Source organism: Motacilla alba, chromosome 2 (assembly GCF_015832195.1).
Source record: "Motacilla alba alba isolate MOTALB_02 chromosome 2, Motacilla_alba_V1.0_pri, whole genome shotgun sequence".
Classification (NCBI taxonomy): Eukaryota; Metazoa; Chordata; class Aves; order Passeriformes; family Motacillidae; genus Motacilla; species Motacilla alba.
The window spans coordinates 99197248-99220799 of record NC_052017.1 but is presented as its reverse complement, the minus strand read 5'-3'; the positions used below and the strand labels follow the sequence as shown (position 1 = coordinate 99220799).

The following is a 23552-nucleotide window of genomic DNA, read 5'->3' as shown; positions in this document are numbered from 1 at the left end:
TGCCCCCTGCCGTACAGGAGCGGTACTGCACCTGGGCAAGGACCCCGCCGCCGGCTCCAAGCAGCCAGCTCCTCTCCCCATTCCACTTCCTGCTCCTCTCTCCCCATTCCACTTCCAGCTCCTCTCTCCCCATTCCACTTCCAGCTGTACTCAACGCTTCTCCTTTTTCCTCTTTCCTCTTGTGTAACATACATTGGTGCATACAAGACACAAGTGGTACTTACATAATGCTGTGGCATTTGGCAATATTCACCATGCACTATGATCCAGCCTTTCAGGCTACGCTTAGGTACAAGGAAATTGAGGGAGAAATTGTACTTGTGAAGCTTTTATCACCATCCTATATGCTGTATAATAGGCAATTGGATGCATCTTTATCTTTCAGGTATAAAAAAAAAAATAACAGAAACCAGACTAAAGTTAGCAGCAGGGCTAGTAAGTACATAATGTACCATTAAGAGTTCTAAATTAAAAAAACCTCAGTGCTGCCATAGGAAGTATTTAACACCACTTGAAGAAAAAAGACACAAATGGTGTCACACTGCCACACTGCTGATTAAATGTACACGCAAAATGCCAACATTCACTCCTGCTGAATGTGTTGCAAGATTCTCTAAGGTAATTTTTTTGGTCCAGCACCAGCAGAAAGAGTTGCCTCTTTCTTACAAGGACAACCAAAGGAGGTGGCCATGAGCTATTACTGACACAGAATGGCTTCTACAGAAGAAGCCAAACAGTTTCAGATTTTCCAGCTGCAGGAAGCGGTGCCTGTTGTCCACATGGGGAAAAACCTGGTACGTTTGGTACAGAAAAATTCAGTAAGCCCAACAGCTTGCCATTTTGCAAAGCATAAAGACTTAAAGACACTCAACAAAATCATCACCCGCAGGTTTAAGACAGACAAAATCACAGATGGCTAATTAAGTACAGATCTGAGCATCAGAATTAAGACAAAATCATGAATGGCTGTCAAGCAAAATGGCCTGACTACAACTTCTATCTCAGAAACTTCTTAAGGTAACAAGAGGCAAAAGACATCAGGTTTAACTACTTTACCTAACCCATCATAGCTCTTCACATCTTCAGGTATTCAAGTCTTAATGTGTATTTTTGAAATAAATCCATATATTATTAAATTCACAGATTAACGAGTTTACCTTTATCTGACTGAACTGTTCTCAGAAGCTGAATGTAGAAGTTACTGCTAGATCCACGACAGGCAGAAATAAATTTTGTTGTCTGAAGGACACCTGTCTAAACACCAGATTTCTGGATCTCAGTCACTCACAAAGTACACACTGTACACTACAGGGAAAGGTGAGGTACGAAAGAGTCTCTTACCCTGCAGAGGTAAAGCAGACCTAAACAAACTCTTAAACCAATTCAGGATTGCAGAAAACAAGACAATATTTTTGGACACATTTTAGTAACTTGACTCACACTTCTATAAATATAAAAAGTAACTTTTATTACAAAGAATAAATTCTCTTTATAAATACAATCATTACTGTGTACACAATCCCCTTCAATACACACACTGTGGTGTTCAAAATCAGTAGCATTTATATAAAATACTATATTCATTTTCAATTGAATCATTTTACACCCACATACATTATTTTGAAGCACTAAAAATGTAAGAACAATTTGGGATTTTTTTCAAAGGACAGAGCGGTATTTACAAGCAAACATGATCCAAACAGCACACGCAGATTCAGGGTATGCAAACACTCGTACACGAACTGCAAGTCGCACTTGGTCTCCCCTACAACAGATTATTTCTTCACAAAAAGGAGACCTATGTGACAAAAAGAAACACAGGAATAACAGACAATTCTACGATATTGTTAAAGCTTTTAATTACACAGTGCAATTCTTTTTTGAGTGTCACTAAGATTTAAGTAAAAATGAGTACCATGAGTTTGTCATTACAAATAATAATATCGTTCTATAGTGTAAGGGCTGTTGCCCTGGAGGAAAATTACACCACCACTGATCATTTTAACAGGTACAGACATATGAAATTAACTCCTCATTCTTCAATTTAATACACAAGAAGTCTATCACCACTGAATCACCAATGTAACCTAAAACCTCTGTACGTCATGATCCATCACACACACCACACCACTCTTCCTCCAGCTCTAACCTAAAGAAATTAATTTTCTTTAAAATTCATTATTAAAAAATAAACTATTTCGTTTTAACATATACCAACATCTTTGTACTTAGACTTACCTAAGACACGTGGCAAATGCTCTCCTGGCATTTCTGTGTACAAAATGGATGGGAAACCCTTTGAAGGTGTGACCATCGGGTACCGCTCTCCTTACGGCATCCTGGAACTCTTCATTTCCTGCAGAAACACCTGTTGTGCGTTCCAGCTCATAGGCTGCTAATGCTTGTGACAACAGATAGGACAGCTGGTCATCCCAAACAGTCGAAAGGCCAAGATCCTGGGAAGCAAATCACACAACCATGACAACTGTGCAGAAGGTACATCAGGACATGCCTAAACTTGCCTACTATATAGATTCAAATAAATCCAAGAATCTTTATATTGGTATTCAATGGCACTGAATTCATGAAGCAGTGAGATTCGTGTATTGACTCACACACTAACAGGGAGATGCAAACACCACCACCAGAAGCAAGTGACACCACAAGTATCAAACATATTTATCAAGGAATGAAGTTAAACTATTAGACTAAAACATAAGGCCAGCAGAGTTTATACCAGATGTTTCAGCTACAGTATCTCTGCATGAAATGTAAGAAGATATGCATAAATACACAGCAAAAATACGGAAAAGATCAACTAAGATTCACCTGACATTTTTTCAAATGTCTCATGGAAAACCCTTTCTGAAAAAATGATGCACAATATCTCCCCAAAACACAAAGGCACCTCCTTTCTACCATCTATCTTCCCACCATGTACATGCACCTTCCTCCCAGCATCCCAAATGCAAAGAAGTAGAAAAATCTTCCATGTATGTATTCAACACTGCATCAGACTCATATGCTGAGAATTACTTTTCCACCCTAAAGGCTGAGCATTGTGTGGGGAGATAAAACAGAAACAATCAAAAAATCTCATTAAAAACAGACATAAGCTAACAGGGACTTAAAATATCGTTGCTTTCATGTCCAGGACAGAAAGTATAATTTCTGGCACATTATGCCTTGTAAAAATCCTGGTAAAGGAGAAAACTAACTTCTAAAAATATCTCCGATTTTGTAAAGCAGTCAGAGTAAGATCACGAAAGCTGAAAGCCTGCTTTTATCTAGGAACCAGAAACATTTGTGCTGGATTGGCCAAGCCCACTAACAACCAGATTTCATTCCTGGTACTTTTAGAGACCCCTCATGGGTGGTCTGCAGGTGCCAGTAAGCCAGACCCAGAATGAGGGGCAAAGGCAGGGTGGGGGGCAAAAGCCCACACATGAAGCTATGGATCACCACTCCATACAACTGTAAGTAGGATGTCTAAACCAGCACATTACAGTCTTCCCAACCATTTTTTTCAGTTGTTTTCCCACATCACATTTCTGCAAAAGCTGATGGAAAACACATTGCAAAGATACGTGTATGTGAACTAACAAATGGCTATCCAAAACAAGTATGCAACTAACACACAAACCTCTATTACCATGACAGATCACTGCTAATCTTTCTCACCTTTCTGTGTTCAGAAACCAGCATCCTCAGCTGCACTTCCATCTCGTTGCTTGTTACAGCAGCATCTATTGTAGAAGCACACAGAGGAGGAGAAGGGGGAACTGAAGACGTTGCTCCAGGGGCACACACAGATTTTATTGCTTCTCCACTCATGGGTTTCCATTTGGATTCATCATGCAGGTCAAACACACACACCTCCACAGCATCAGAGGGCTGACAATTTCCAAAGAACTTTTCGTGGTTGAAGATACAACCTATTGTGCGGTATGGATACAGTGGCTTGGGCTGTTCAGCTAGGGGAGGGTCATCAGGGTTGATAGGTCTGTGGATGTACCTACTCAAAAAGATTCAATTTCTTATTAATATAACTTCTTTCAAGGCAAGGTAAAAATATTTAGATGGGACAGATATAGGCATTTTTCCTTTAAAAATACAAGCCAAGCTTGTCAACAGCTTTTCTCCCCAAAATGGCATTAATTTGTTTACAGAAATGTAATTGTACATGCTTTGGAGGCATAATACACAATCAAATAATACATCATTTTTAGCCTTTAAATCTAGAAAAATAAACTGTTTAATCAAGCAGTTAAATTTTGCAACTATAAGAACATGCTCATACAGTTTACCTGCTATTCATCACATTTAGAGAAATACACCTGCAAATGCTAATCACAGGATACACAAACAGTGGCAAAAGAGAACTGCTTGTTTTGAACACTGGAAAGAACACATTCCAGAAGCTTTAGTACACCAAACAACTACATGTGCCCTTCTCAAATGACTCAAGCCAAGAGAAAATCTCAGAGAACTCAGAGAGACTTCTTCATAGGGAAAAAAAATAATGCAACACTGATTTCACTGATGAAATCAAGCAAAAAATATGGGTTCCTAAACAATCATGTCAGCTTTCATCTCTTTTACAAGTGATGGCAGCAGTAACATCAAAGGCAACCAGCTGCCATAAGACACAAAACAGTTACCATACAGTATTAAATACCCTCATATATTACAAACTGATGAAATACTTCCCCTCACACTGAACCAATCATTTTCCCAGCAAAAGCACTGACAGAAAAAAAATTCAGAGACAAACATCACCTGGATTATAGACAGGGTATGAAGATTAAAAAAAACCCCACAGGACCAGAAATATCCTACACAAACCTCAAGATACACTGTTCTGTTTTCTTATATTCTTTTTACTCACCTATGTCCTGTTAAGCTCTCCCAAAAAGTAATTGTTCCTTCAGAGCCACAAGTCATTACCCAAGTATGGGGGACTCCTTTTGCTTTTGTTCCAACACACACAAAGGCTTCCAATCCAAACCCAAGAAGAAGACTGCACAGAAGATTAGCATGGTCTTCACAGTCACCCTAGACAGTAAATATTATTGAATATTATTAATAATAATAAAACCTTAAAGAAAATAGTGCTATTTCTCAAACCACCATTTAACAAGTTATATTATGTTACTGTCCTATTTATCTAAAGCATGTCTCAAAAGTCAGGATTTTACCATTTAAACTAGACAAGTTTTAGTTTTCTGTAATAGAATAATGAGTTTAAAATGCATGTTCTAATGATAGACTGTTGATATTGTTTGTTCAAGTATAGTGTATGATTAACACTGGGAAACATGATTATAGAGATACCTTCAAGAAACCCAAAACCAGAATCTATTGATCATGACAACAAAAACGATTTTCTAATTAAATGTAAAAATAGATATAAGGCAAACACCTGAGGCAAGAAATTATGCAGTATTTTCACACAGTTAGAAAGTTTTTCACTTAATAAAATGTAATTCTACTGGTATTTCACTTTCTTGAATGTGCTGTCAATCTTCAGAAACTAGACAAAGATAAAACAAGGTCCCTCACAGATCTAACTGTAAAACAGCTGGGAATCATGTGCAGCTGGTTTTTTCCTTCAGTCAGAAAAACATTTATCTCATAAACACATTACTACCACTGATAATTCACAGAAGACATTTTCCAAATGCAATGTCTAATATCTTTTGTCTCTTGAGTTCTTTACAATTGTTAGCTGTAAAGTAAGAACGAAAATCGGTCAAACAATGAAGGCTTCATAACACAAAGTACAGCATTCAGAAGCAGAACAGTAAGGCTTTTAGGTCAAATAACTATTCAGAACGTTGAAAATGTAAAATTCAGAGTTTTTGGATGTATCAAAACAACACAATCTTGCCCTACCACAGCATAAAAGGGAAATATGCAGAAAGGTAGGTTTAAACAAGTTTGTAGCAAACCTGTGTTATTTTAATAATACTATACCACTTTCCACAAGAAAAATAATGATGTCTGGTGTCTCAGGGGCTAAATTCAGTTATTTTCCATACAGCTTTCCATTTCAGCCTTGAAGGAACACCCTTCTCTGTGCCTCCAAACCCAGTGGTCCTCCAAGTCCCTACTGCCATCTCCATCTGAAAGCCAATGAGCAGCCAGAGCTGCCTTTATAGAGCACCTATGCATCATCTGATATTCAGAGACAACAGCCAATGCCTGTTCTACATGGTCTTGGAGGCAGGTCTAGAATCTGGGATACAGCTCCTGCTGCCCTGAACACATCTTTTAAATGCAAACACACCAGGGACGTTCTTTTTGAAGGCAGAAGTATCTCCATGACAATGAAAAGCACTGACCACTCCCAAGAGGTATCAGTAGTGATCACTGGTACTTCTGCCCATACAACAGAAGAGATATAAACCAGAAACAGTTAAAATTTGATTTGCTTTTTCATAACATTCATATGATACAAATGTCAGACCACCAAGAAATAGGATGAAACGTCTGGTGAAGATTCCTGTCTTGCAAAAATGAAACATAAAAACAGTCAGCATATTTCAGCCCATCTATTGAAAAAACAACCCACAAACCCAAAACCAAACCAAACCAAAAACCAACAAAAAAACCCCATCAAACCATCAAAAGAGACAAGAGACTAAAGAGACTTTTTCTACTCTTCCTGGATTAGTCCAGAATTTTAACTAGTGTCCTGCACAGTAGCAGGGATTCATTGGGTGACAATGTGTTCTTAGAAATGCAACAGAAGAGAAGCAATTTCAGTGTCAAAGATACGCATTGACAAATGGACCCCAAGAACAGTAGTAAAGGGAGTCTGCTCCAAAGCCTTCTTGTCTACTGTTTATCACCTGTTCCTCTTTAAAAACACCTCAAGCACGACTGGAACACAACCATCCAAATCTGATTTCAATGCATGCATTTGCAGCCTGCTTTAAATTCCTGGCTTCGGTTAGAGCAGGCCACCTACCCCGCAGTGCCACGCAAGGGGCACTGTCACTCACCTTGTTCCTGCATAAGAAGGCGAGGAGGGTGCACCACTGCTCCTGCTTGCCGCCACCGCCGCCGATGACCGCGGCTCTCTCGTGGCCCAGGACGCTGACGAAGCGCGCTGCCTGCCGCGGCGTGTCCAGCAGCCGCCCGGCCCGCAGAGGTCTCACGTAGGAGCACACCGGCCGGTTCACCCCGTTCTCATCCTGAACACGTCAAACGGGCAAGCAAAACAGTAATCTGAGCTTAGACTTTTCTCCTCTGGGATCTATCGTCCCTGGAATAAGTATCACTCAGAAACAGTAAAACATGAAAATACTCCCAGAATTAGGACACAAGACCATTAAGACCGCTCATTTAGAGACATCACGGATTTCAGTCTGGCTCTGTCACTCACAAGGTGTAGGAATATAAAAAGGTAAAAGACTTTAGAAAATGAAAAGAGGCCTCAGAAAGTAGACACAAAGCTAAGAAAGGCTGGGAAATTTCTAAACCTTCTCATGGGAAGCTAGGAAGTTAAGAACCAAGTGAATACATTTATATTTATAAAGAAGAAGAAAGAACAAGAACTTATTAATAGTTCAAGATGTGAGAAGTCCTAGATATATGCTTTGCAAAGACAGAAAAAGTTTCAATCTTAAATAATGAATTACTGTGTATTGTTTGAAGTTTATAGAAGTCCTTCTGTTAATGTTAAACCCACGTGGGTCCTTTCCTTATTGGTTAGAGTTAATGACTTTACACCTTTTCTTTTATGCTATTGGTTCAAAGAATATGTAGAAAAAGGCTTTGCATAGGCTGCCATCTTGTCTTTGATCTGGCTTTGCGTGAATATTGGTATTGTCCTGTGTCTCTTGCTTTTCGCTTGTATAATACAGACAGATAATAAATCCTAAGTCTGCCACCAGTCAGAATCCCATCCCATTTGTGAAACGCAGACCGATCTGGCAGAACAAGGCATTCTGGACTAAATGTCTGAACACCAAGAACAGCACAGGCTGCAATTAATTTTCTAAAATGGGTGAGGAACTGTTTATGCTCTACCTACTATCAATTTCCACATTATCATCAAGTATAAAAACAAGCCAGAACAAATCTCACACACCAAATTCCACAACAAACCCAAAAAAAAACCCTCTCCAAAAACATTAAACATGCAGCAACTGATTCTAGAGTTTAAAAGGTGTCTATTTGATTCTAAATTTGAATACCTCTTTTTGTAAAGCAAGCAATAAAAAATACTCAAAATGAAGTGACTAGATCTACTAAGCAACTAGATCTAGTAACTAGATCTAAACTAAGCAGTAATACTAAGAATTTCCAAGTTCTTGTAAAAATTAAAAAATTACTTAAAAAACTGTTTTATTACATGCTGCAGGCAAATACTATGATTATCATATATTAAAACTATTTCAAGGAATATAGAGGTCTTCTGTTCCTCACTGGGCTAAATTGGTACTTTTATGCTCATACATTTTTTAAAAAGGATCAAAGCCTTTTGAATCTCTGCAGCTTTAGGAGATTATGGTCTCCTATTTTTACTGTAGTCACGTATTGTCCCTGTTAAGGTTTTGTCATGCTCTTCCAGCAAGCTGGTGGAAAAAAAGCAGCATTTATTTGAGGCTGACTGGAATCCTGTTGAAAAGCTATTTCACAGCTCAAAAGCAATTTAAAAAAAACCCACGGGCAAGATTTATTTTTAAAATTTATCTTATATATAAAATGCCTGTTTCTGCATTACTCATCTGAAACTTGATGGTAACTGAATTATCAAACTAATCTAATAAACTCATTTCCGTTCCCAGAAAGTTTTACTAAGATTTGCCATGGCCAATGGGAAACTCAAGATAAGCTCTATATAGGTACTAAACTAGCAGGAGCCTAGTTCCTATCCTATTTAATTATAGACTTGTTTCCCTTTATACCCTGCCCTGAAATCCTTAAGCCTTTGTATTGGGTCTATTTGGAAGGGAGTTTGCTTTCTTCACAGCAGCCCTCATAGTGCCGTGTTTCAGATCTGTGATCCAAACAGTGCTGTGAACACACCAGTGTTTAAGCTGCCGCTGAGCAGGGTTTGTATAGGATCACGGCCACCTCTGCTTCTCATTCTGCCACCACACAGGTGTAGGTTCAGGCTCGACAAAAAGGTGGAAGGGGACACAGCCAGGACAGCTGACCTGATCTGACCAAAGAGATATTTTGTGCCATATAGTGGCATGCTCAGCAATAACAACAGTGAGGGTGGGGAACAGACTTTTTCTAAACTTGCCCTTGCTTGGAGACTATTGGGGCATTTGTATGCTCTGGGAGAGGTGAGTGACTGTCGTTGCATCACGGTTTTCTCTCCCTTCCATGCTTTCTGTTACTAAACCACTTTTATCCCAACCCATGAACTTTTTGTTGCTTTTGCAGTTTTTATTCATGCCCCGATCCCACCGATGAGGAGTGACAGTGTGACGGGGTGGGGGCTCAGCTGCTGGCTGGGATTTGGAAGCTCACATCACTCCTGTGCACTCAGGGCACAGCCAGAAGGGACGCTGCTGCCTCACCAAAGGAGGCACAGATCGCTTAGGACACTGCTCTGAGATAAGAAGTTACTGTGGTAGGAAAATTGCTGCTATGCAGGGTAAATTCATGGCTTGAAAAATGCAAGGATCATAGCATTCCTTTTACTGAGGAACAGTTACTGAGGAGTAACTGATACAGTAACTTATCAGACTCAAGTAATTATGACTGTAGATGTTGTGTGACATAATTGCATTGCAGACGACACAAAGTTCAAATATTTTGAGAATCTGTTCTAATATATCTAGGAAGTCAATTTTTTGTAGCTGTTTTATCTGGTACAAAACTTATCTGAAATAGTTTGTAAAGATCACCTAAGACTTTGACATTTTTGAGCATTCAAGGACAAGACTAAGCAGGCTTTTTCACTTGGTACATCAAAAGTACTCAGAGCAACCATCCTGTCTGCATCATTCTCTTAAGCTTCAATAGCCAAAAGAAGTTCAGTCCTTACAAATTTCTTTTTTTTTTTGCAAGATACACCACATTTAGCCCTGACCTGAACATAACCACATCATAAATTTATACAGATTCCACATACACATAAAGTTCAAAATAAAACAAAAAGATAACTTAAAGAAAGGATTGGTCTATTTGTAAAATTTACAAACCTGTGCAAAGATCTTTACCAGCCTTGCATTGTGGGTAGGCCTGATCTGCAGGTATTCTCTCCACCACTGCTTAGCATACACAAGAAATAAACGTTCTTTTTCTGCTGTTTTCTGACGTTCCAAAGTGAACTGTAGGTAGGAAAAACAAAACCAATCCTGCACATACTAATTCCAAACAGGAGAAAAAAGCGCATGAATGACGCCTTAAGTTTTAGCTTTCATATTTTCCAGATTCTGTACTGCATTAGTATGTAACACTGAACTTCATATAAAGTGTTAGCAAATTCTCTTCACAGCTTAGTTAAACAAAACAATCCTTTTCCAGCCCAAGAACCGAGGTCACCGGTACAGCTTCAGGCCCAAAAAGTACAAACAACAATGAACTGAGGAAAGCAATCTAAGAGGATGGGGCTCCGCAACCTGAAGCTGTAACTGGACAATTAACCCTAACATGTAAATGGACCAGAACTTATGAAAGTGTGAGAACTTGTGACCCGGTGTCCATCTTGGGTATAGCCATGGCCAGGCTCTTGCAATGCCCAAGGTGTAACCTTTGAAGTCCTTTAAATAAATACCTACTTTATTCCTTTAACTCTGTCTAGCCTTTGTTCTAGGTAGCCTCTCAAGGCATCATACCCAGTAAGTACATTAACACCACATCCTGGCATATGTAAAATAAAGCTTAACATTTTAAGTATATCATGTGAATCCATAGTATTCTTAAATGGAAATCCAATTAGGAAAAACTTCAAGCTGTATTTCTTGGTTGTAGGTTCATATATGAGGCTTGACCAAGGTATTGTTCATTTTAAGTAATACATTTCTGCACAAAAGGATTATTTGGATTTTAATGTGCAGAAAAATATCTGCATGTACCTTCAGGCCAACATTTACTGGCTTTCCAAGCAGAAGAACTAACTTGAAATTACGGTTTGACATGGGAAAGAGCAAGAAAACATATATACTACTTGAAGAAAATTAGATATATTGCATCCTTCTTTTTTCTTCAGAGGTTTTGATACAAGTAATTAGAAAAACCTATGACAGTAATATTTTGAGTAATGTTCAATGTAGATAAAATAGTTTAAAAAAGGTAACTATATTTAAATTTAATAGGAAAAAAAGAAGTATTAAACATTCAAAAACCCCACAGTCCTCAACATCTACAATTCTATACTGAGCTTCCCCCTCACCAATAGAAGAATAAGTTAGCCCTCCTCTAAATTACTTACTTGAGTACTAGTTATTTCTGAAGAAAGTGTCTTATTAAGAGGTGGATACATTTCCAGTCTGATGTTTAAAACACCAACAGAAACCTTTGATTCTGTACCTTTGAAACAAAATAAATTTTCATGAGTTCTCTCATATTCATTTTGCTTAGATTATTTCAGCCAGGCAGGGGCAAACCATTAAAATACGTATGTTCACCTTATATAATCACAAAAAGTAACTAAACTTCTTTCAACATAGGCAAAGTGGGACCCTTTATTTTAATTTCAAACTCAAATAAGGCTGTAAGAAAGCATAATGTATGAAAAAAAGCACTAGTGTCTACATCCAACACCATTATCCAAGGCCCTATTTGCAGCCAGTACTGGAACATATGAGATGAATGGTATTCTAGACATGTCTAGAATAGGCATCTGAAATCAAGTCAGAGAATCACACACTGTAAATGTGACTATTTCTACTGATTACACAAGTAGCTCTAATTTAAATAAAGGAAATAAGTGAAGCTCATCTTCCCCCAGGACACAGTTCATTATGAAGGACCCTGGCAGTCATACAAAGCGATTAATCAACTTAGGAAAAACTCCTCGAAACAACAAACAAACAAACAGCAACCCGCCTAATGCTGAAAATTTTAGATTACATAAAAAACAATGAGCATTACAAAACAGATTACAGATGGGTCCATAAGCAACACAAGCAATGGAAACCTCGCATAATAGTTTATCTGTTTATCTGAGATGGCAGCATCCTTTGATGTTCTTGATGCATTCTGTACAATGATAGGATTTTGAAGAGGAGAAAAAGCACTGGATTTATTGGGCTGATACTTTATTACTTGGAAAAAAAGCTAATGAGAATTAAATTTAACTTGCTCCATAACCCATCCAAGAATTAAACCAAATTTATTTGTTATGCATTTCCAATTCATTATAGAAAATTAAAATCAGAATGGCCTGGGTTGGATGGGATCTTAGAGATCCTATTTCCAATCCCCCTGCCATGGGCAGGGACACCTTCCACAAAATCATGTTGCTCAGAGTTCCCTCCAACCTGGCCTGGAACACTTCTCAGGATGTGGCATCCACAGCTTCTCTGGGCAACCTGTTCCAGTGCCTCAGCACTCTCATAGGAAAGAATTTCTTCCTAAGATCTAATCTAAATTTACTCTCATTCAGTTTGAAGCCATACCCCCTTGTCCTGTCATTACCTGCTCTTTTAAAAGTCTTGCAGGAAGCCATGAGACACCTAGTCTTTATTCACTAAATCATATCCTAAAAACTTGGGTCGGAACTCCTGAGAAGAGGACTGGGGACAAGCGACACACAAAAATACACACATGTACTAACTGCCAAGCACCTAAACCAAGCCATTTAGAAACACACTTCCAGCCACTGGGATAAAAGGGAGCAGAGCAGAGATCCCTTTCTCCAGCAATTGTTGGGTTGCTATGAAGGGCACACAAGCTGGATTTTACTCCCCAGTGTGCTGATCAGATATATTCCTGGAGAGGAACTACTGGAATTTTGTTTGGTTGGTTTGTTTCTAACGCCTTAACCAGATTTTGCAGATAATCAGTAGTGAGAATTCTCCCAGACATGAGGACCATTTTTACATGGGATCTGGAATACTCATTTTTAGCAGCTTGGTAACAGAAAAATCTGACCATTAAGTCTTCTAGGCATTTTCTAAGGATACTTTACAGTTACTTCTGAATTGTAGAAAAAAATGAACTGGATCGAAAATACTGCTTTAAGCTTGCAAGCAAGCTCAGTACCCAGTATTATAAATCATCATAATATGTTCATTTTTCATCCTTACCTACACCCAGGAGTTCCACAGCAACGTTTGTTATGCCATTCTCTGCAGCCAAGACGGACCTCCACTCCAAGAAATAGGATGCTACCAGTGTGGTCTCACCAAATGTGTCTGTTTTGATCAGAACCATATGCACTGGGTCACATATAGATAACATAGTGGTCGCATCCACCATCTTGCTTCCGTCACCTGCCATTATTAAGCCAAAATAAGACAACAAGAATATTACCATCCCAACTTCTCCTCAGAATTTCAAAACAGTATGCAACAAAATGCAATGTCTGTAGTAAGTACAAAGAAAGATCTTGAGTCCCAAAGTGTAAGCAATGGTCCCATCTCTAAAACCGTACTCATTTTAGGACAGAGCTACAGAGAGATTACAGAGAAGATAAAATGATTTTTGTAGTTAAGTACTGCAATGCAACTAGGTCAAGATACACAAAAAATTAAAATGGCATTTACATTTAAGAATTGATAAAGCTGGTCAATTTCAACTTATTTTAGAGTGAAAAAGAAGGAAAAGAACAAAAGCAGAGAAAGATCTACAAGTGGCATAACCCAATAAAGTAATCAGCTTCCTTAGGAAAACATGACAAAAAACAGGAAAGAAATTCACTAAATAACATCAAACATATTTCACAATAACTCTCAGGTCAGATAAAATCCCAACAGCATCAGCTTTAAACCCACAGTGTTCCTTACCTAGGCTATCCTTGTGTATTTCAAGCAGAAAACCATCCTGAAAATCTGGCTCACAGGCACAGGGTACAGGTTTGGAACGGAAGCGCTGGTTTCGAAAATGTAAACACAGAGTGAAGGTTGAACAGATCTGGCCAGGCAGAGGCTCTGGTTCCTGAAGATGCTCCAGAAAAGCTTTTCCACCCAAAACCTGAAGGTAAAGATACCTCCGTGTTGGGTCAATGTTAGCTGTAAAGCGTAGCAATAAAAATGAAGAGACTACAAACAGATCTCAGAAAGCTTAATTAGTTCAATATCAGCTAACTAAAAGGAGACTAGCAAAAAAAGAAACTTCTTTGAAATGTGCTTAGGAGAAAGTGATTTTAAAATATATGGAAGTTATCTTTGTGTAAAGTAAATGAAATAATAATAAATCATATTTAATGCAACACTGATTGCTGCTGCTTACATGAGTTTACTCCCTGTGGATAAGCAGAGGAAACATCCACCTTTATGCCAGCTCATATTGGATTACTAATTCAGAGTGCAAAAATCATAGACTTCAAATTTGTTTCAAAACTATGATCCAAACATTTAAATAAACAAGAAACATACTTTTTTTCAAAACTGGTGGGTCTCTGTCAACAAAATGTGTTGATGGCTTTGGAGCTGAAGTCCTCTCAGTTTCGTTCACATCCTGGAATTACAATTAAGACTTTTTAAGGACTCAAAGGATGCAACAGTGCTTTTACCACAGTCTTCTAAAAATGAAAGCATCGTCTATTTCCTCTGAATTTCATTCCTTAGGTATGCTCCCTTCTAAAACTGAACAAATATTTTCAGTGCAGTATTATCACCAAACCGATTTCAGCATATGCATTCATCTTCTCTGCTCCTATCATGTCTCAAATCAGTAAGGTCCTTACAAACCTCCGGAAGCAGCACAGTTTCACCTTGTCAAAACACCACGTCAGTAAGAGGAATAAGCAGAAATACTTCTCCTCTTAAAAAGCCACTTACAGTTACAAATTTAAGTTCCTTCATAACATCATCAATGATTCCCCGCTGTCTCAGGGCTCTTATCAGATCTTCCGTGGACAGCTGCTGATGGTCAGGGGCCAGCTCTTCTCGTATAGTCTCTGCAAGAACTTCTCGTATCCTCCCATGGACATCCATCTGAAACAAAATTCATTTTGTGTTACAAACACCAGGCCTCTGTATGGTACAACTTACCAATTACGTCTATAAGGCTAAGGGGGTTTTCCTAGGAACAAAGAAATAACTATTTCAAAATACTGATCTTTGCAGAACTAATCAAATGAGCCACTATTTTACAAAAGCAGCTCTCCCAGTAAAAATAAATTACAAGCATACAAAACCTAGGCATTTTCACTGCTCTTTGACAGCAACTCATCTTGAACTTCCCTCCTTACAAAAAGATCTGCAAATCCATCAATTACAAAATGGTCACTGTTCCAATTTCTCATCTCCCTCAAAATTCAAGCTTAATATAATACTTTCTTATTTTTTAAGGTGAAAAAATACACTTTTATATAGGTAAGGCACAAAAGTAGTAGATCTCCCTGGCAAGCTTTCCCTATGTTCAAAGGGAAGTCTGAGAATGTCTGCCTAACATCTGAGCTGTGAAAACAAATGGATTTATAGAGCTGACTCTCACACTGGAAGGATGTTAAGGACACAGCCACCAGGACCTGAAACAGAATCACAGAACGGCCTTGTTGGAAAACACCTTAAAGATCATCTCATTCCAAAGCCCCGGCCATGGGCAGGGACATCTTCCACTGGATCCGGCCACTCAGAATCCCACCCAGCCTGGCCTTGAACACTTCCAGGGATGGGGCAGCCACAACTTCTCTGGGCAACCTGTTCCTGTCCCATAGCACCCATCACAGTGAAAAATTCTTCTTAATGTCTAATCTAAGCCTGCTGTCTCTCAATTTCAATCCATCTCCGCTTGTCCTGTCACTACACGCTCTAGTAAAAAGCCTGTCTCCTTTCTTGCAGGCTCCCTTCAGGTACTAGAAGGCTGCTATGAAGTCTCCGCTGAGCCTTCTCTTCTCCAGGCTGCACAATCCCCGTTCTCTCCGCCTTTCCACGAAGCTGCCTCCCTCTCATCATCCTGCTGGCCTCCTCTGGAGTCGCTCCAAGAACCCCGTTCTCCTGCGTGACAGGCAGGAATATTCCCCTCTGCACTGACAAGAGATACAGGAGTTACAGCCTCCTTACTTATCTCCCGGCCAGTTTCAAGACCCTCGCTCAGAAAGCAACACGAAAGCGACCAAAGCGCTTGGAAAACCACCTGCAGCGACCCAAGTTGGGAAAACAAAGCGGGGCGAGGGAGCGGGCGCGCTCCGCCGCCGCCTCAGCGGGCGCTGCCGCTACCCGCGGCCGGGCCACACCGGCACGGGGGCCGGCACAGCCCCCCTGAGGGCCAGGGGAAGTCTCTCCGGCGCCGGTCCCACCTTGAGCAGCTGCTGGTGGATGATCTGCTTCAGCTCCGAGGCTTTCTCCGGCGGCAGCGACATGGCGGAGCCGCCAGGCAACGAGCCCCAACCGCCTCGCAGCGAGCGCGGGCAGCGCCGCCAGCGCCCCCTGGCGGCAGCACCTGGGAGCGGCATCCGCGCCCTGCTTCCTTCCTTCCCTCCCACCTTCTTCCCTTCCTTCCTTCCTTCCTTCACTGCCTGCTCCCCTCCTTCCTTCTCGGCCGGCATGTTCATTCCGTGCGACCGCGGCGGGGGCTCGGCCGCCCCCGACTTTAAAGGCTTCACTCTGCTCATGGTGAGTCACGCTCCTGCTTCCCCTTTTCCCGCCCTCGGTGGGTTTGAGGGGTCGCTGCCCCCGGTCCCTGTGCTGAGGGCTCCGCTCCTGTGGGACGGGACACGGGAGGTTCTCGTCTCTCCCTGCCCTGCCCGAGGGTCGTCCCTGGGTACTTGGCCGCGGGACAAGCGGAGAAGGCGCAGGGCAGGCGGTGTGTGTGGAATCTGTGGGGTGTTCTGCCGGGGAAAAAGAGGGTTTGGAGGGCACTGTCTGCAGCGGAGGTTAGCGCGGTCTTCTGCGTTTCTGTCAACTTCTCCCTCCTCAGAACCCCGGGTTTGCCCGTCAAGACGATCCGTGCCGAGCTGCAACAGCTGTGTTTTATTTTAGAGCAATAGCTGTATGCTGTCTCGGAGCTATAGCTATGTGCTGTTGCTCTAAAAATTAATGCGCCCTATGTGCTTTTACTGGATTTGCAGCACCCAAGCAATAAAAGCTTGGGATTTTTTTTCGTTTAGATGCGATATATAAATGCTTCCAGTGTTTAAAAAAAAAAAAATCTTTCTGCTACATTTAAATCTCGGATTAGGACTGTTTTAGGAAGTGTTTTTATCGCCTTCCCACATGGTGTGACATCAGTGTCAGGTCATGTGCCCGCGGTGCCGGTGTCGGTGTGGGACGAGGGCTCCGGCGGAGGCTGCGGAGCGGCAAACGCCCTCATTGCTCCCCTTGCTGGGCTCGCTGCAGGGAGCCCATCGCTTCCCAGGCAGGGCTGCGCAGCCCGGCATGACTGTGCAGCCTGCGCAGGAAGGCATTCCCGGTCAGCTGACAAGCAGCAGGAAACACATCACTGCCGGGCTCCTCGCCTGGCGCTGCCCTGGAGCTTGGTACCAGCCAGGGCGGGGGGACACAGCGCTGCCGCGGCCACCCTCACCCTCTGTCAGCCTCAGATCCGGTGTCTTTCCCCAATGGGCAGCAGCAATTCTTAGGTTTTAAATTATAAATTAGAGGAAAGCAACCGAACGTTTTATAGTTGTCTTCCTGTAATAGTTTCTTCGGAAGGACACAGACCTTGACTTTCTCTTTCCATGCCATTATATTAAGTCAGTATCTGCCCCGATTGATGATAACCCGCTGAAATTCCGATGAAATTAATTTAAGGGCACCCTTATCATTTTTATCCTTAAAAAAAAATGAAAAACAACCTACTCTTGTCTATGAATCAGTCTGAGATTTAGAGGCTTAATATGTAATACCAGAGCTGCCTTTGGGCATCATGTGAGCTTTGCCAGTCTCACATCAGTTGCTTGAGTGGCTTTTACCTACTCTCAATCCAAAAATGTGGGGAAGAAGGGAAGTTTCCAAGCTGTTCTTTCAGTTCACAGTGAGACAGGACTATTCACAGAGGTGGCCAGGATGTTTTTTGTCAGACAGAGACCGAATCCTGTATTTACCAATGCTTCTGGTAGGAAATAGTCACCTTTGCCAGAGAATGAGCAGCTGCTTATAGAAATCATGTTTGACCAGATTTTAAGCTTTCACTATTTGAAGAGCACCTTCTGCCATCCATAAAGCATGCTGTAATTCGGTTCATTCTGTTCCTGCAGCCAGCAGTGTCCGTGGGGAATGTCGGTCAGTTGGCAATAGATCTGGTGATCTCCACACTTGACATGACTAAAGTTGGTTACTTCTACACCGATTGCCTGGTGCCAATGGTTGGAAATAACCCATATGCAACAGCAGAGGAAAACTCAGTGGAGCTGAGTATAAATGCTGAAGGTGGGTATTGAATGCTGAAGGTATTTGCAAGGGGCATAAGATTCAAGAACATCACATTTACTTTTTTGTTGTTGTTATAATTTTGCTGATGTTCTTAAATTAAGGTCAGTAATAACAGCTGCAGAAACCTACAGATAGGAATGTATTTACACTTCACAGAGGAAACTGTTCCTGTTGTTATTTTGGAAAACCAATTTGACATTTGGAACCAGTGAGAAATGTTGAATTTGAGCCATTGCAGTGCAGCCAGAACTCTCTGTGGTGTTAATCCAAAGCAATATCAAGTGTGCACATACTTAAATTATTGGAATACAAGTTGAATTTCTGATTTAGAAGGATTCTTATCCATTCTTTGCCTTTTTCCCTGTGTAATGTTTTTCCCACTCCCCCTACAAATTCTTAGTTTCTTTCCCTATATTGATCAATGTATCCTTTTTTTTTTAGCCTCTTAAATCACAGAAATCTTGGTATAATCTGTCAATCTTTGCAAAGATGCATACATTATTTGGATCATTACAGGAGGCATATCCTCATATATATTTCATAATTCAGTCCTTGAATTTAGTACAACTGAAAGTACAATGCACAAAAATACATGTTTTTAACTCAATGGATGTTGTCAGGCTTTCCCATATGAATTGATAGCTGAAAGGTTTATTATCATGAAGTTTGTAAATGGGGTAATTCTTGATATATTTATATATATATTTTATATATATTGTCTCCGTTTCTGCTTATCAAGACTTAATGATTTCTTCTTGTAGTGTACTCCTTACCTTCAAAGAAACTTGTGGTTCTGCAGATCAGATCACCTTTTATAAAGGTATGTATGTTCATTGATCGTTCTTACTTCACTCGTTGGTTTGAATAGTTCTGCTGGCAAATACTAAGTGGCCTGGCAAAAATACTTTTCTACTTCATGTGGTAACACCTTCTGCAATTGGCAAAGTTTTACTGATTTCTGCATTCACTGATACATTTTGCATCATCAGTTTCAGCATTTTGTTTTTCCAAGCCCCACAACAGCTGCCTGTGTTGGTAGATTTTTGTGTAAATATCTCCTTAGTTATTAAGAGTCATGAAAATACAAAATTATCTGGGTTTTGTCTGTTTATTTTTTTCCTTCACATTTATCATTTTTCTGTGTTCTTTGTTTAGCTTTATTTTTTTTTGTGTGTCATGCCAGTTTAATTATTTCATATTATTCCATATTCATTTTAACAGCACTCATTTGGTAAAAATGAGGAATTTAGTATTACTCATTAACTGGGCAGTGGCTATAACTTAAAATAGGCAGAATGCCATGACAGAAAAAAAAATTTGTGGTGCAGTATTTTAGCAGTTCAAAGTGTGGAAAAATTCTGTGTGATCCTGCCATCCCATCTTGCTCTAAAGCTTTTCCCTTTGGCATTAATGCACACAAAACAGGTGACACTGTTGTTGTTGAGGACACGTTAAATTTGTCACTTTTTTGTCTGTGTCTTTGCATGAAGAACAAGTACAGGCCATTCTGTGAAACCCTGCTTTCTTGGGTGAAGAGCAGCAAATGTGCCAGGGTTGTCCTTCTGTCCAGCAGCCACGCGTACCAGCGCGACGATGAGCAGCTTCTGGGGTATGTTTGTGTCCTTAAAAGACCTAACTGATGTTTCTGGGGTTTTTTGACTGACATATTTCCCTCTACTTCCATGTCCTGAGTACTTTTGGCATGAGTGCTTTTGCTTGCATGTGTGCATGGGTCATAAAATGCTTAGTGTATTGTTAGAACATGACATATTACAGGATAAGGCACTGAATTTTCTGGGTTACTGCTGTCAAAAGTACCGATCAAATGAAAAGCTGTAAGCAAATTGCACTTAGCCTGCATTGCCTCAGTTTTAACTTCCTGTGGCTGCAGGCAATATCAGGGATTGACTGCTGACATGCAGGTCACAGGTTAGATTTTTAATAGTTGATTGCAATAGTGGTTTGGTTTTGACCTCTTTGTCATCATTCTACATTTGAAAGGTTTTCTTTGATACAGTAAATTGTCATTCTTTTTTCTTTTTTCTTTTTTTTTTTTTTTTTAATAGGAAGTTAACAGTTATTATTTGTTGGGAGGCAACTGCAAGGATGCAATTGCAGTATTTTTTACCCATTTTTTACCCATCCAAAAACCAGGCATTTCTTGGTGATTGAGAGCATCATAATTGGTGGTTTAATGAGAAACAAATAAAATCAGTATTTCTGCAGTTGTTATCCTCAGGCTCTATTAATGTATAGGGCCTCAAAGGAGGTTTAGATCTATGCACATCCAGGATATAGTGGTAGATCCATACAATTGCAGGATGGCCAGCTAACATGGAATGAAATGACAGGGACTGATGGTTATTTGATGAGGTCTAAGTCCTGAGTTGTGATTTAAACCCTCCCAGCTCCCTCAGCACAGAACAACTCCCTTACAGCAGATTTACTAAAGAGTGAGGGTAGTGCATTCAGAAAATACTTGTAACTTGGCTAAAGTCTAAATGTAAGAGTAGCATGAGCTTACTAAAAATACTGTACCATGGTGAAGTATGAGTTTACCCGAACAGATTTTGAATTAATCACCTCCTATCTGAAGGAAGAAAAAGCACATTTTATTTGTAAATTATTTTAACAACCATAAGCAGTTTCCCTATTTAGGTACTTATGTATTTGGCACTTGCCAGTTAATTGAGCCCCTGGAAGGGTACCTAAATTCTCTTTGTGGCACAAAATTGAATAGTTTATACAGTCGTGAGGCCACAGACTTACTTTCTAACTTTGATCCAAAAAGGGAGAGAATGTCAGAGAGTTCTTCCCTGCAGGTGTGAGGTCCTCAGTGCTGGCACCTTCCGTCTGCCACAAGTGATAAGTGGGGCCGTGTCCTTCTTTGGCAGACTGAATGCAGCCTTGATTTGTTCCTAGGACACCACTGCGCTACCTGCTCACACCCGATCTGGAGAAAGCAGTTGGAGGCCGCATGAAGGAGCTAAACTGGAAAGAAATGGAAAAAGTAGCAGCTTATCCTGGAATAAATAATACAGACAAAGTTCTGCATATACCTGGAGGTGGCATCACAAAACTATTGTTTACTGAGAGGTGAGTTGCCTAAAGATAAGCACAGAAAGATATTAGAAGTCTTGTTTTAAGTACTTGGGTAAAATTATCTTATAAACTGCTATGTTATAGGAAAAGAAAAGTCCTTCTGTTTATAGAACAGGGCTTTATTGGAACAGAATTTCTTTCAGGTCAGGCCCATAATTAGGAGGAAGCAAAGTAGGGAGTCCTGGATCATAAAATTAGAATAAGATAAAAATATAAGGGAACAGCTAAAACTAAATAATGAAGTCTTTACAGTTATGATCACAATCGATCTGGTATCTGATATTATCCAAACCACAATCTGTAAACAGTAGAATTCCTGTACCTGTGCTACTTGAACTAAAACTGTTTCCTGAGGCAAATGGTTCCAACTTCAGTTATACAAAAAACCCCAAAAACCCACAAACAATTCTGAGCACTGTGAGTGAGTTAGGATTTCAAGGCCAGCAAAAAAATTAGATTAGGGGGAGTTTTGTTAAAAAGGTGCGTGCATCGGACATTGTGCTGGAAGCTGAGTTTTTTAATTTTAGAAACTAATACTAATTTATAGCACAACTGTGTGGTTCTGCAAAAGACACATTGTGCTGGTGGAAAATTGACTTTTATTTTTTAATTATTACTTTTGACGCCTGACCACACTGTTGCATTCAGCAGCAGCAAAGTTACTAATGCCTACATTTATACTGCCTTCAGAATGCAAATAATATACAATTTCATACGAAAAAAACTGACAGGACTTGAGGTAAAATAATTTTAAAATAACCATCTTAATATCTAAATTAAAAAACTAGAATATTCTGAGTGAAGTAGTGATACTATTTTTCAAAAGATACATGCACATTGTTGCTGCTCTTAATACTTAAATATAATTATTGTGGATCTGAAAACTAAATATAAATGCCTGCTCATTTCTGTTGCAGCTGTTCAGAGGGAATCCAAATGGCAGTTCTTCTGAAATTTTGCTCAGAAGGAGACAACATCCCTGATGCATTTGTTCTTGTTAACTATCTTAATGAATGGCTCCAGCTAATTAAAAGTGAGGTAAGTACTGTTTGAGCCAAAGTTCTCGCTGTCGTATTTTATATCCATTATTTTCATTTTTCTTCAGTCCAGATGGGTTCATTTTGGCTCTTGGTCATCAAGAATATGCCAAATAAAAAATATATTTGTATTAAAATCTCACTGGGAGTTTTCCCCACCTGAAAAAACAAATCTGAACACTAGTTCTTTTGTTTGACAGGTTTGGGCAAAAATTGTGTAAAGGTTTGATTGAGTTTTCTCTTCCAGTGCTCTTTTCTAAACAACCCACTGTGACACTGACATTTGTACTGCTGCCCATTTATTTTAATACCCAGTTACATCATTACTACTTAAAACTTAAATTATTCTGGGTTTGTTGCAGAGCAACAATTCCACAGATCCTTCTTCACAGTGGAAGATACCGAGTTCTTGGCGCCTACTTTTTGGCAACGGTCTCCCACCTGCCCTCTTCTGATCGGCTCTGAACTTGCTGTGAGTCACCTGTGCTGTCACAGATGCCTCTTGAGGTGGTGACTACACAGTAAATGCCAAGGAGCTGCAGCTTGCTTTGGTGTCTACATAAATGCTTTATTTAAGAAAAATTCTTTTTGTGTATGTGGGTAGCTAAAGAAATTAAGGTAACTTTCACAAACTCACCAAAGAAGTATGTTTTGTACAGTTGTTTATTGAGTAACTTTGGTTGGAAGTTTTTTCTAATAAAATATTTTTTAAGAAACTTTTCCTTGGTTAAGTGTTACTGCCATGGACAAGCTTAAGGTGCTCCTTTTTAATGAAGCTGAGAACTGGGAGTGATGTGTAGGCATGGATTTTCTTGGAAGATAAAACCTTCCACTTCCATGTCAACTGTGGATCTTAACTTTTTTTTTTTTTTTTAAGACTTCCTGGTGAGGTAAGGTAAGGTCAGAAGTGATCTGGTTTTGCCTTCTTTTCCCAGTGCTGTTTTGGTAGCTTCAACTGGGG

The 23552-nt window shown here is 40.0% G+C and overlaps 2 protein-coding genes across 2 annotated transcripts; one reads left to right on the top strand and one right to left on the bottom strand.

The window, feature by feature from the left end:
* Positions 1–1624: 1624 nt before the first annotated feature.
* On the bottom strand, positions 1625–16549 carry CEP76 (centrosomal protein 76). Its single transcript, XM_038126976.1, has 12 exons — positions 16379–16549; positions 14916–15071; positions 14511–14592; positions 13920–14144; positions 13221–13406; positions 11402–11499; positions 10170–10298; positions 7008–7199; positions 4889–5055; positions 3682–4015; positions 2239–2456; positions 1625–1798 (listed from the first exon to the last, which is right to left on the bottom strand). Exons 1-12 carry the CDS (start codon positions 16532–16534, stop codon positions 1660–1662), a joined length of 2082 nt encoding a protein of 693 aa, XP_037982904.1. The 5' UTR covers positions 16535–16549; the 3' UTR covers positions 1625–1659.
* PSMG2 (proteasome assembly chaperone 2) lies at positions 16534–23309 on the top strand. The gene is made up of 7 exons (XM_038126980.1): positions 16534–16694; positions 18278–18449; positions 19214–19272; positions 19943–20061; positions 21375–21548; positions 22472–22592; positions 22954–23309. Exons 1-7 carry the CDS (start codon positions 16626–16628, stop codon positions 23044–23046), a joined length of 807 nt encoding a protein of 268 aa, XP_037982908.1. The 5' UTR covers positions 16534–16625; the 3' UTR covers positions 23047–23309.
* Positions 23310–23552: the final 243 nt, after the last annotated feature.